Source organism: Phlebotomus papatasi, chromosome 1 (genome assembly GCF_024763615.1).
Source record: "Phlebotomus papatasi isolate M1 chromosome 1, Ppap_2.1, whole genome shotgun sequence".
In the NCBI taxonomy this organism is placed as follows: domain Eukaryota; kingdom Metazoa; phylum Arthropoda; class Insecta; order Diptera; family Psychodidae; genus Phlebotomus; species Phlebotomus papatasi.
Genome location: NC_077222.1, coordinates 27,627,332 through 27,641,853, shown reverse-complemented (window position 1 = coordinate 27,641,853; position 14,522 = coordinate 27,627,332). Strand labels below are relative to the sequence as shown.

The 14,522-nt window shown below is 32.3% G+C and overlaps 2 protein-coding genes across 7 annotated transcripts in view; both read left to right on the top strand.

Moving 5' to 3' along the window:
* The window catches only part of LOC129799552 (protein turtle), a 104,480-nt gene extending 103,399 nt beyond the window's left edge, over positions 1-1,081 (top strand). For all 6 annotated transcript variants that reach the window (XM_055843565.1, XM_055843566.1, XM_055843560.1 and 3 more), the window contains exon 13: positions 451-1,081. In XM_055843565.1, the coding sequence (XP_055699540.1) occupies positions 451-753 (303 nt within the window). In that variant the 3' untranslated portion in view covers positions 754-1,081. The remainder of the gene's footprint in view (positions 1-450) is intronic.
* Positions 1,082-2,932: 1,851 nt separating this feature from the next.
* The window catches only part of LOC129799567 (lysyl oxidase homolog 3), a 68,556-nt gene continuing 56,966 nt past the window's right edge, over positions 2,933-14,522 (top strand). The window contains exon 1 of the mRNA XM_055843587.1: positions 2,933-13,559. Within this exon, the coding sequence (XP_055699562.1) occupies positions 13,391-13,559 (169 nt within the window). The 5' untranslated portion in view covers positions 2,933-13,390. The remainder of the gene's footprint in view (positions 13,560-14,522) is intronic.

The following is a 14,522-nucleotide window of genomic DNA, read 5'->3' as shown; positions in this document are numbered from 1 at the left end:
CGGATAATTTAAATCTTATCTTAATTAATCTCACAATCTTTTGTATAGTCATTATTATAATGTTTTACCTAGTGTGCATTTCTTTATCTACGCGTTCGTGCCTCTTATTGAAAATTTCGTTTTATATTAAATTGTAGCAAGGACAGGAATGCTCAAACTTTGTCATATATAGCTTCTAAAGTCTTTAGAATGCATCTTCTGATGCAAAGTAAAATTGTTATTACATAGTTTGAGAAAATGCCATGTTGGCTTTATAAGAAGCATTATGAATATTCTGTTTCTGGGTCATCATTAATTTTTGTATGACCTAAATTTGATCAAAACCTCCATATTTGTCTTTAATTACCGAAATGTTGGGATATTTTTATGATGTGCAACACTAAACCTGTTCGTTTTTAGCGAATAATTGGTTTATAACGCGTGCTTTTCGTGTTTTCTTTTATTCACCAGAATTCTGTCATAAACACATACAATTCAAATAAAACCTTTACACTGCCTCGACATCCGGCGAACCAGCCGCGTCAATGGGCGCCACATGATCCATCAGCGCCGCCCACACCTCAGCCACCGCCACTCTGCTACAGTATCCCGCCGACTCTGCCCAGTGGCCAGGCTAAGCTCATGGTATCTGCATCTCCCATCGCGATGCAGACACTGAGGACGAATGTATATCCGCCAACACTGCCACTTTCTCTAGCGCCGGACTCCGTTGGCGATGCAGTGGATATCCTGAAGAAGGAAAGCAAGGTATGACAGTAGGTGCCGTAAGCTTAGTCTCTTTGTGAGCAAGCCCTCCAGATAACTCTTGTAAATAATCATGTAAAACTTCTCCCCACGATGTTTAAGTGCGAATGACGCGAATTCCTCACCAACATCCCGCAGTTTCAGCGGAATACAATTTTTCTTCCTAGGGCATTGTTTCTACCCCAAATACACCGACTTAATATACTCTCGATTGAACAAACGGTAGTTCCAACTGATTTTTTCCTCAAATTATTCAATCAATTTGTTCATACAAATTTTAGAATATTTAATATGTTTTTTAATTAAATACCAAATACTTTAGAAAGAAATTATTTAACCCATTGCGTTCTTACTTTGAGAATTGTTATTCAATGAAGTATCACTAAGTCCTCTTATTTAACTGGGATGTTTTGTCGATGGAATGGAGATTTGCGTGGAAACTACTGCCACTGTAATACGACTGTTATAATCCCCAATGTGTGTCTCGACTAAAATGGAAAATCAGGAAAATTGGCCTCAATTCTGAGACCAAGATCAAGATCAAAATTTCATATTCTGACGCAAAGCATTTATGGAATTTAAATTGTCTTAGCTAAGAACCAAGAATTCAAGATTTTCCACATTTAACGAAACGTCATTTCTGACAAATATCTTCATTTCTTTGCCGAATTTATTGAAATTTCGCCATATAAATTAGTAAAAATAATTATAGGTTGTATTAAATAATATATGACAAGATATTATCGGGAATAAAAGAAGTGCACACAAAACTTGTAACGTGTGATAAACCCTGAAATGCTTATGCAAGACATGATTCTTTTGCAAGTATTCTCAGAGTGTTGTACTTCGAAACATACATCTAGAAATATGTATCATTACGATTAAATTACAAGATCAAACATAGCATTTTTCACAGTAATTCTCTTTTTGTATCATCTCTTATAGAAATATTCCTCATCAAAAATAATTTCCGCACGAAACTCTTCAAATTGTTAGTAACTTGAAAATTCGAAGCACCTCCGAGAGGTTCTTGGAATTATTTCAAGAAAACAAGAAATTTGATGTCTTGAAATCTTGAAATATTGGTTGCAGAATTTGTAAATCTCGATATCCACAAGGTTTGTGTCTTGGATTTCAAGATTTCAAAACATTTGACAGATTTGACATCTTGATCTTGATTTTTTTGATTTCAGAATACCAAAATCTTAAAATTTTCTTGATCTTGATCTTGGTCTCAGAATTGAGGTCATTGTCTATTAAATTTGGAAAAACTTTTATTTCCTTATCAACTAACTTTTTAAAATTTATAAGTAATAAAACTATAAGTCAAACTATAAGACAGAATCTCAGCTAATAAGTGTCTTGAATTGCACTGTATTTCGGTGTTATTTGCCTATCTTTGGGCGCATAACATGTCATTCTTAATCAATTCTAATTAGAGATGGCAGATTTCATGAAATTTCACCGTAGTCGCCATCTACATTAGGCGGAAAAACGTGAAATGGGAAATTTCATGAAATTTCTAGAATTTCTAATGTTACTCATCATACGTATATTGACCGATTTTGGATAATTTGTATCTGAGCAATTGTTAACCGAATTTATGTTGTAAATTAATTTTTAATTGGTTTTCCTTCAATTACTTGAGAAAAATGGCTCGATAGAATTGAGAATACACTTCGTCGTTCTTTTCTTGTTTTGTGGAAAGACATGCAAAGCCACATCGTTTCGATTTTGACAATATTTTCCATCATTTTTTTTTCCTGATTTTAATCCAGGTTTCGAATTTGTTTTCTCCGATAGTTACTCTATCTAAATCAATAGAGTTTGCAATGAATTAATGTAAAGGATTACAATTCAGTGATCGTTCAGACGTGTGTTTGACAGATGATCCTTGCGTTTTTTAATAAATTTTGTTTCCCAAAAAATATTTCTTAATCTGTAACGAATTTATTCCAAAATATGAACATTCTATTTCAAGTATTTCTATAGTACATTGATTGAATGGATATTTCTCTCGAATATTTAGAACTCGGAATTGTTTTGACCTAGTTGTTTTTTTGTTTGTCAAACTTAGAGATTTTTTGAAATACAGTAGTCTCGCTATAGACCATATTTGGTTCTAGATTTGACACTTAGGTCGCACTATAGTCCATGTCATTTTTTTTTAAATTATCAACGACTTTTCGTATTGAAATTGCTCGACGGCTTCCACTTTCTTTGCGATTGTGGTACTTGTCCTCGCTCTCTTTATTATGGATCACAATTATCACAACTACTCAATAAAGTTTGCCAAAAATATTAAAATAATTATAATATTTAAATAATTATGACAACATTGCATGTCGCGTACTAAAAAATATAACCTAACTTAAAATCAGTCTTTTGAAATCAACGGTCGATAAATTGTGGACTATAGAGCGATGGCCTATAGCGGGGCTCTACTGTAAAATAAAAAGTTTTACAGTCCTTGTATTTTAATCGAGACACATTTAGAGAAATTATAACAATCAAAAGGAAATTTTTATCTAAGAAACGAACCTCTGGCGCAGGCTTCCCAAAAGTAATCATTCCTATAGTACAACGAGATTAGAATAAAATCTTGGTTTAGTTTTGTTGCTCAAGGAAAAAGTGGACTATCTGAATGGAGAAATGCATATACGGTAGGCCCCTTTTTTATGTGAGCTGCTGAAGTAAATCTTTACCAATATAAATTACATTTGAATTACAGTATATGAATAAAATTACAATATGAATTACAGAACGACTCCAATAATGTCAACTCCTAAAAATTTTAAACACTATTGAAAAAATATCGACCGCTCAGAATAAGAAACGAATAACTCGCGGTAGGAAAATTTTAGAGAAAAGCGATTTGGAGCTGAGATTTTACATGCAGAGTATAGGATTTTTGAGATTTAAAATCACTATAACTTTGAAAATAATTATCTTTCAAGTATAATATTCACACGGAAGGTAGAGGGTATAAAGAAATATTCAAAAAGCGAATAAAACGATTTTCGAAATGCCTGAAAATTCGATTGTGAATTATATTTTGCGTGTAAAGAATTGCTTAGAGTAAACTGTTCTCAGCGACAGAAGCTAATAAAATTGGCTCGATGATATTCATTCTGTTCGGAAAATATGCATTAGGGTAAAGGCTCATAATTTTGGACAGTCTTCTTATAAGCATCGATGTTCCAAGTTTGAAGTGCGATATTTTCAATACTATTTGAATTTTTTGTTACTCTCTTTTCAGAAGGGTTGTTTAGAAACTTGGCAAGGGTTTATTGTCTTTGTTTTTACTAAAATTAGTTTTAATACGTTTAAAAATGAATTGATATGTAGAGGTGAATTTGATTCTAATTTTGGACAACTTGGTTATTTATTTGGACAACTTGGCTGTAAATTTGGACAGCTAATCCGCCTCAACAGGATGCCCATTGTTCTTCATTTCATGAACCTATCTTACCAAGTCCTCTTCCTGTTCATGTAAGGGAAACGTAGAATGCCACAAGAAGTCCAGAAATTTGCTATATCACTCATTAAAGGGAATTGACTTCGGTACTCCAAGTACGTACGGATTAGCGCATTCCCTGGCCTTTCCGGGAGCCTTTCAAGGCATTTCTCACTACATCTCTTTCATAGACATGATGCTCCTTTTTTTCTCTAGGCATTTATATAACCTAGTCATCACAAAAGTTAAAACTTCACGAAATTTCGTGAGAAAAACAACTGTCCAAAATAAGGAGTAATACCTCACTATGTCTTAGAAAATTTTCCATTTTTCACACGAAAAATCTAATTCACAAGGCAAATCTCACTTCAGGGTATGAATTCTGAGATGCGTGAGTTTTTCACGTGAGAAACTCACGACTTTTGAATTGTCTTTTGTGAGAGTTTCGTTAAGTTTTCATGTTAAGTGTCATGTGAAATACTTAATCCACCTAAGAATAGTATAGTTCTCACGAAAAGTTTACAAAACGCTAACTAAAGGTGATCGCAGAGCCGTGAATTTCTCATGTGAGTAACTCACGCATCTCAGAATTCATACCCAGGTCAAATTTACAAATCACTACTAAAGTGAATCAACACAATATTCAATGAATATTCAATAATATCACTCAAAAAGAGCGAAGAAACATTGTTAGTACTTCACCACAGCTAAATAAGACTGAAGTAAACACGAAGTTCTGTCATATTTCTCGTAAGCAATTGCTCACACTGAATTTTCGACAAAGCAATTTCAACTCAAATCGTATTCAAAATTTAACGTATTTAATGTTAAAATCTTCCAAAAAGAACAAATATTTAGATAGAATTCATTATTCATCAAATATTGGATAAAAAATCTATAATTTTACTCAATTTATTTTTAGTGTCCAATTTTATCCTCAAAGTGTCCAAAATAAGAAACTGGACAAAATTATGAGCCTTTCCCCTATTGGCTGCAGAAATATGTGCATCAAATATATTGACACTACTGGAGTAGTACTGTACCTACTACTTATATTTATTTGTATTTTAGAATAGGTTCAATGTCTCTTTTGGGCAAAAGAATATCTCTGTTAAACAAGAGGATAAGTGTTTATGTAAAATCACTACAAAATTGATTATTTCAGTGAATAGTGTTAGAAATGAGATAAAATCTCCCTCACGGATTTAGTACATGAGAGATTGATAAAACATTGTACCTCAGGAAATTCGATATCAGTTGAAACGACCGTGTGTTAAATCGGATGAATACAATCAAGGGTATTGCCCTAAAAAAAAGAAACAGAAGAGAAATGCAATTTTGAAGAAAAAACAAACTTTCGATTTCTATGAAAATAGTGATTTTTTTCTCAACTTAAAGTGAATCGATAAAAGGATTTGGGAAAAAAAACAATCATAATTTTAATAAAGAGAAACAAACTTATACGAGAAAATAGATGGATTTTCAAATTAGCAAATTTCTACTATAAAACATTCTCTCGTGAAGTATAATCATCTTAATTAATTGAAAATGAATTTTAATATGAAATCATCTTTGTACCACTTCAAGGGTAGAATGACAGAAAAAAAGAAGAAGGTGAAAAGAGGAAAAAACATATAATAGGAAAAAAATAACAATTCATTGAGGAATAAAGTGCAGTGGAAATTAATGTGAGAGTGATAGATGAGGAAAAAAACACTTCTTAGCTAATGAGTCTTTTTAATACTGTAAAATAACTATGGAATTTTTTCAAAATGAAATGAGTAAGAGGAATAAAAGGTGTGTGGTGAAGAATTAATACCCTAGCTATGTATTTTTGAATGAACAAAAAAAGAGCAATAAAAGCTCTAGACAAGACATCTATTAATTGCAAGAGAAAATGAATAAGAGTTTGAAATTAAGGGTGGTGGGGGGGATGAAAGAGACACAGGCAGAGTTATAGCAGATAAGTACCATTAAATACATTTTCTGCATTGCAGTTAAAATGTAAATAAATAACTATGCGAGAGAGGCAAATACATAAATTTAGAAGTGGCATAAAGTGTCGCTGAAAAAGGCTCAATATTTGAGTTTTTCGCAGAAATGACTTAAAGACAAATTCAAAATGAGATTAAATTAATTTTTTTCATTGTGATAAAGAGTAATTTTGACATTGTTAGTGAAACTTTAAAAGTATTATGCAAATTTGCTCATTTTGTTTTTAAATCATTAACTTTTTTCCTCTTTGAAATTATAATATCATACCTTTCTTGTTCAACTTTTTTAGCCAAAAGAGAGATTGTTTTTATGAAATGTTTGTTTTTTTTCTATCGTGAATTGAAAAGTGAAAATCCTGTTTAGTAGAAAAAATTTTTAAAATGAAATATTTTAGGTGGAAATGTCCCAAAAAAAAGACCCTTTATTAACTGACTGATTATGTGCAATATGTAAATTGTGGATAAAATTTAAGATAAATTACTTAAAAGATTTTAGTGAAAAAAAATTTAGATATTCTAAGGCTCAAAATTTTAGTGACTGAAGACAAAATTACCTCTATAAATAAAAAAATTAGTTGAAATTCAATGGACCCATTTGCATCTCATAAACGTGCCAATTCAAAATTATATTTCCCATTTTTAAATTTAGAAAAAGAAAATTCATTCTATGCTGAAAATTTCATATTTAACTTTTTTGTCTGATACATTTGCATAATAAAATTTTCTACGCGACTTAAAAATTTTTGCATATAGGAAGGAATTCGATTGTGATGTGTCACAGTGAAAACGTCTGTTGTTTTTCAATTAAGAACTCTACCCATGCTTCATGGAAGTTTCCATGGAAATATTGAGTTCTATGTGCTTTTTGGAAGCTCAATACATTGAATCATGCTAAAATGGTTTTGGGAAAACATTCTGTGAAAAAGCTAGCAAGCTCCTTTCACATTTCATTCGTGGTTTTTTCTTAAAATCTGCACAAAAGCACCATGCAAAAATACATTATTGTCAAAAGAAATTTAAATGAAAATTTCACGACAATAGCCGCTTAAATATATACAACATCTCGGTTGACAACATACATATCTTCCGCACTATGAGCTTAAACTACAATTTCTGCTCGCAAAAAACCATATGCTAAAAACTGCATTTTCATGAAAACTTTTGAATTGATTGCTCCTCTTGCTCCTTATGTGCTCTCTCCACTTTAGAGAAAACTTTCATAAATAACACATTAAAATATTGATACAATTCATTGATTGATTTTTTATGAAAAGAAAATTATCTGGAAATGTTCACATTGAAGTACTTATTTAGGGGAAATCGGGGATACTTGAAGGGCTTGTACATTTTTTTAATAACCCTAAAAAAAAAAATTCCAAATTGATTAATTGCTAAACAAAGTAATAAGAAAAGTTTGCCAAAAGGATGTTTTTCGATACAGAATGTCAGAAAAACTTTTGTCAAATTGGTAAAAAATATCCTTTTTACAAAATTTTAACAAGATCCATTTGTTGTCATCTTAACACTAAATCTACCGACCATTTTTAGTCGTTTTTCGGCCAAATGACAAACCGCGTTACGGTAGGATACTCATCAAATTTGTCTTGGAAAAGAGCAAAAAATTAAAATTTAAACACTAAAAATGTATTAGGGTAGACCGGGGCAGAATTAGCCAGCAAATAAAATTTTTCATTGCGTATAATTTGCAAGAAAAATGTTTGTAACATGCTGACAAATATTCCAATGAATTGGAAGGGATGTGTTTTCTTCAAATAAATAGTGGTTTCTTCAATATTTCTTCTACGGTAGGCTATGATATGCCACTGTCTAATACCATACATGGCTAATTCTGCCCCGGTCTCCCTTACATGCATATTTTAAAAAATTCATAAAGTCTCTGATAGTGACATTGTACCGTTTAAATATATGTTAATTTTAAACCATTCAATTTGACCGGGTCTTGGTAGGTTTAGTGTTAATAAAACTTTTCAGAGCAGGGTTCTACCTAGTAGATGATTGCCCCGTATTGTACATTTTTAGCTATTGTAAAGTCTGAAATAGGCTCAGGCTAATCTTTGAGAATTTTAGACTGTAAAATTTGGTGGTAAAGGCTCAACACAAACTATCATACACTGAAAGTTTAGGGCAAGAGACAACAGGTTATTTGCATAAATTTCCTCTGTCTGATTTTTTTATCGCCATACTTAACGGATTAAGGATTTTCGAGGATCAGCCTAAGACCTTTGACAGACTTACGACTTAAGCTGAGACGCGACTGGATAATTATGAAAAAGTAGTTTAACCATTATTTCGAATATAATTACGCTGAGCTGTCACTCGGCTGTCAAGGCCCTAAGTCAATTTGAACTTTGGGGCCTAAATTGGCTTTGACTCAGGGGCATGACATTTCCTATGTTTTCCATATGTTTCTAGCGCTCCGAAAAAACTTACAGAAGTTATGATATTATATATATTTTTAATAAAATCTTCATAGAATCCGAGTAAAAACCATTTAAATTCTAAACGTCTAAATCTAACGTTTCGTTCGTAAGCTGTGAGGATTTTATATTCAATTTTAACCGTTTTGTGCTGCAACTGTGCGCTCTTTATTTGCAATTTTAACCTTTTCATGTTGATGCTATGAGTGTATTACATACAAGTGAAATCATTTTAAGCTTAACAATATATATAATATTTTTTTTTTTTTTAATTAGGGGTTCATCAATAAGATGATTGCCCCATATATATAATAATATAACATATAAAATTAACCGTTTTATGCTGAAGCAGTGCCGATTCTAGGACTTTAACCAGGGGCATGACGTTTCCTATGTTCTCCATATATTTCTAGCGCTCCGAAAAAAACTTTTGGGTTTATTAGGTGTTTTATGTCAGTGCAGAAAGAATAAGCAAAAAATATATATGCAAAATAGAAGCCAACTTAATATTGAATAGGCAACCGAAAACCCCAAATTGGCAACCTACGTAGTTTTGGAGACATCTCGTGAAGTTTGTACGAAAACAGGGAGAAATTTACACTAAAATCGGTCGTATTTTTCAGAGCTAATGTCCCCCTCCCTGGTTTGACTGATCATTGAGAATATTTAGTCTGTAACCTTTGGCAGTAAATTTATCCCAAACTGTCATAGTTTTAGGGCTGAGAATCATCGATTTAAAAGGTCCTTCGCATAGCTTTCCATTATCTAATCTTAATGCAGTCATAAAAGGCCATAAAAGAAATAAAAACTAAACCCAATCCCAACAATATCTAATGGACTTTTATTTATTGAATATTTTTAAAAATAGGGGAACTTCATGCATCTTCGTAAATGATGTATAAGTTTCAAGATTTTTTTACTGAATGCCACACATGACGAATTAATTATACCACTATGCCAAATAAAATCTCTTGCTTTTTAGATTCGTAATTCTACTTCACAAAATTCCCGGAAATCCTTAGATTGTCCTCCAAAGGAAAATTAAAAATTAGTGACAATTTTTACGAAGCTGCTCCGGTTTGCTTAGCTTCGTACAAATTTTTTTCCACCTATGTACACCTTATTTTCCCCGGAAATATTAGACCGTACCCAAAAATTTGCACATCGAGTGCTTAGATGGAACTTTCATGTATAGTCATTCGAGGAGAGTTGGAACAGTGGGAGAGATGGACCACTTCGCCTCCTGCCTACACCCTATGCAGGATCTCCACCTCATTTGGTCTATTTGTCCCCTTCAACATTCTAATGAAAACCCCCAAGTTACAGCTTTCTACCTTTAAAATTGTACGAGAAAATTGAAATTGAATTTTTTGGATGTCTGAAAAATGGCCAGAAATTTTTATTTCGCCATAAGAATACGTGTATTTGGGGGTTGAGGAAAGATGGAACTTAATAGTTTTGGCAACACATCCGGTGTGAATTTTGGTCAATGTTCTTCAAAATCTTTTCAAGTAAATCTTAGAAATTATTTTCCCTAAATTTGTGGTAAGACTGACTTCATACACTCAGAGAAATTGCCATTGAAGTATATGAGCCAAATATTCCACAAAATAAATCTTTTATACTGAAAAAAATAAAATAAACTCAAATAAATTCAATGAAATAGTGTTCATTTTTAAAATCCCTTCCCTCCTATTCTAAATTAATAAAATAAACTATAAATATTTTGCTAAAATTAGGGGTGTTCCATCTCACCCTCATTTTTTTTTTGAGTGCCTCAAAATGCAACTTTTTTTTAAATCCTATTTTTCGAAGTGACTATTTTCATCTAGACTTTTCTAATATTGATATTATAAATTTAGAGTCTTCAAATGATAAACCAGTGAGATTCGTCTTTGTCTCGCATTCAAAACGTATCCGCAATATTGAATATAAAAAGGTGTTCCATCTCTCCTCGAATGACTATACTTGTTTTAATCATTTTTAGGAGGCATCATGCGTTTTAAAACCAATTTCATGCTAGGGTAAATTAAGCTAATTCAAAACCTACTCCAAATGGAAATTTTTCGCTACTTCAAATGGAAACGTCATTGTTTTCATGATAAATACAGTAATAAATTATTATATTTATATATTTTCTATACCGCAGTTTCATTATCTAGTTAATTTTGCTCCAAATAAAGCGAAAATCCATTCATATTTACAAATTTTAATTTGTCAGAAAAATTAAAAGTGTACCTTTTCACCATCGAATTTTTCATAGATTGACCATGCTTTCCAAAGAAAACACAATGAGATGATTGTTGTTTATTCGTTTTGTTTAACATTTATGTCATATTTCTGGCTAATTTTAGTTAAATTAAGTGCTAATCTTTATTGTTAACGGTACGTGAAATTTTCTAATGAAATAATTACCTATTTCGTGAACAAAAATCAAGTTCCACAGGATAAATTTTTAAATGAAAATTTCAGGAATATAGTTTGAATGTTGTACTTTTATATGCCTATTTACTGATGCCCTACCTTAAATTCAACTCTTGCTACGGCCCTGTTTGGGGACAATCCTCCAATTTAGTCCCCTGGTTAATAAAATCCTGGCTACGCCTTTGAATAATGGTTGCTCAATGGATCAAGTGGTAGAGCACTCGCTGTATGATTCAAGTATCCTAGAGGCGAATTCTCTCCAGGACATCAAGAATTTTTCAGATAACAAAGGTGTTAGAAATGCACTTGATTCCATGGAGCAGGGGTCAGATAACCCCATTCCATTAATTGTATAAGGCGTGGTTCCCCTACGGAATATTGTAATAGAACTATTTATTATTTCTTTTAAAATAGAGAAACCACGAAAAAACACCATTTCCAGTACACTGAGAAAAAAACGGGGGTGTAATTAATTTTTTTCCTCATAACTTTAACACTTTTAAGGTGTAAAAATATATCAACATTTTTTAATGTTAATTTTACACCTTTTTAAGGGTAAAAATATCATGATAAAGGGTAACTTTAACCCCTAATACACATAAAAAGCATAATATTTACACCGATTTCGGATCAATACTGCAGGGTAAAATTAACATTTCCGGAATGTTATTTTAACTTTTTCGGATTTCTCTCAGTGTATGGACATATTACTTTTCTGTATGATCATCCCTTCAATGCACAATTCTTTTTAATTGCTGTACATGCTGTGCACAAATTGATAATTTGCAGCAAGACAAGGATTTTAATGCCAAAAGCAATGGGAAAAAAATGAAAAGTCCCTGAACATAAAATAGCTTTTACACTTGAATTGTTGTTAAATGTATCGAAAAAGATATATACACATCTATCGTTTTCCCGAGATGACGATAAAAAAAAAGGAACACACATGAAAATCGACATCGTATGGGAAAATTGCAACAATTGGAATATAATCACGATTTCCATTTACTCTTTGACTGAGATATTAGAATTTATGGGAATGGAATTATGTGGCAGGCAAAGAAAAAAAAAAGACGGAGAGAAGCAGAGTATCTCGTTAAAATTGTAATATGGCATGTGGGAGTAAAATTCTTTAACTTATTACCGTTCCAACGGAGTCTTCTAAATTTTTCTCCTTTTTAATTTACCCTTAAATATATTACAACGTGGTATTTTTGTGCAGAGAGGAAACTTTTCTAATCGAATTTGAAAATGACGTCCCGGTGAGTGTAAATGGGGTGCAGGAAAGGTGATCATTTTCAATTAATTTTACTGTTTTTACCAAAATGTGTTTTCATCTAGCAGCAAAATGTTGCTAGAGGTGAAAATGTTTCTTATTTTTTATTGTAAATGTAATTACAAAAATTGTAGCAAGAGAAAAAGACATATTTAGGACATGCAACAAAAAAAAATGAGGAAAAGAACTTTTGAAAATGAGAAAAAGACTTCCAATTTTAGGGAGTATCATGTTGATTGCCAATGTAGTGAAAAATGTGGGAATGATCTCTCTTAATTCATTTTTAATTGCTCACTAAAATTGTATAAAAAAAAGGTTATTTCCATTTTGTGAAATAGTGAGATAAAGAATACCTTTGTATTTAGGAAAAGATTCTCGGTAAAAAAGAAATGCAGCTGGAAAGGAAAGTTGAAGATGAGAGAAGAATAAAAATGACTAATTTGTTAAGTACATGAATAAAGTATAAAAGAAAAAGAAAATATATATAAAGTGGAAGGAATAAATAATTAATATCTTAGAGATGAAATTAATAAGTCAAAGACATTTTTACTGGTGACGTAATGATGAAAAATTTTCAACAGAAAAAAAAACACAGACAAAAAAACAGTGAAGAAAATAAAATGATAAATAACTGCAGAAATAACAAGAAAACAAAAAAAAAGGAATAAACTGTTAAGAGATGATATCTTTCAGTGGAAAATTTCGTATTAACTTCCTCTCCCCATGGATAATTAGCATTTTGTTGCTATGTGGCATATGTGTTAATGGAATTTGTAATATTTGGAGCTGAGTCAAGGTCTCGGGAGTCATTTTGCAATCATCTGGATGGTGATTTCTCATCCGGCACCTCCTCCACCAGACATCGAATGCTTTTTGCCGTCTCCGCAGCACTCACTTTGACCCAATATTGGATGGATTTCCATGTGCTCTTGACAACATCTGGATTGTCGTCTGGAAATTAGATTATGCGATTGTTGGATCAAGTTTAGAGAAATTTATCATATCTTCAGCTGTTCAGTCGCGTGTCTTTTGTGGATGTGTCAGCACAAGCTTAAGGATGAAGCTCAGTTTGTGCCTTGTGATTTTTATTGAGTGCCTGTGTACTGTGAGATGTGTTATCCCTTCTGTTGGTGATACGAGATCACAGAGGGAATCATTAGTTAGGAAGTACCTAAAGAAGAAGGAAGGAGCTATAAAGCTGGTTGGAGGCAGCGGAAATCACGAAGGTATGCCTTTATTTAGATTCCGTACTAAAACCTCTCAAAGAACAATCAAGAAAAATATATGGGAGCTAGTCCTTCAGCGATGGAACTAGACCCATTTTGCAGGTATTGGTAGAGGAGACCGAGGAAGTTTGAGACACTACTCCAAAAAATCACGATAGTGTATTACAAATTTATACGGTCTATAGAATACTTATGGGTATTGACTTTATAAAAAGTATTCGATAGAACTTGGAAAACAACTGAGTTTTCTTGGAGAAGATAAAACATTTAACTTGACGCTTTGTCTCAAACCTTCACGATGTGGGGCACTATGGGACGCAAAAGGGAATGTTTGGGACGCGTTTTTTTCTCGCATAATTTGCATTTTTGGAGCACGTTAATTAATTTCAAATACCAAATTAAAAATATATATAATTGAAATAAAAATGTTTAATCTTTTATTTCATACTTAGAAATTAATATCAATTTTATTTGTATAGTAGAGTCCAAGGGGTAACTCATATTGAGAAACCCTCGTCAATTGTCCGAGAAACGCTTCGCGAAACCCGAGAAACCCACTTTTTGCATCGCGAAACCCGAGAAACCCAGTGTCTGCATCGCGAAACCCGAGAAACCCAATTTCTGCATCGCGAAACCCGAGAAACCCAAAAATTACATCGCGAAACCCGAGAAACCAGAAACCCTTGTCAGGAAAAATGGGAATGAGTTACCCCTTGGTAGAGTCATTTATTGTCAATCAATTATTTAAAGTATTTTCTTATTAATTTCCACCTACCTTTCTCTGCTTTTTTTATTCTAAATATTACAACCATGATCATCAAAATTCCTCACGCGAGTAGATTTTCTTGAAACTTTTAGTTTTGAACTTATTGGCAGATTCCTGTTTGATTTTACGACAACTGCACGGTACCTTTTTTTCCTTATATCTCTGAATAAACTCTCTCCTTGCCTGTTCTGGAGAAC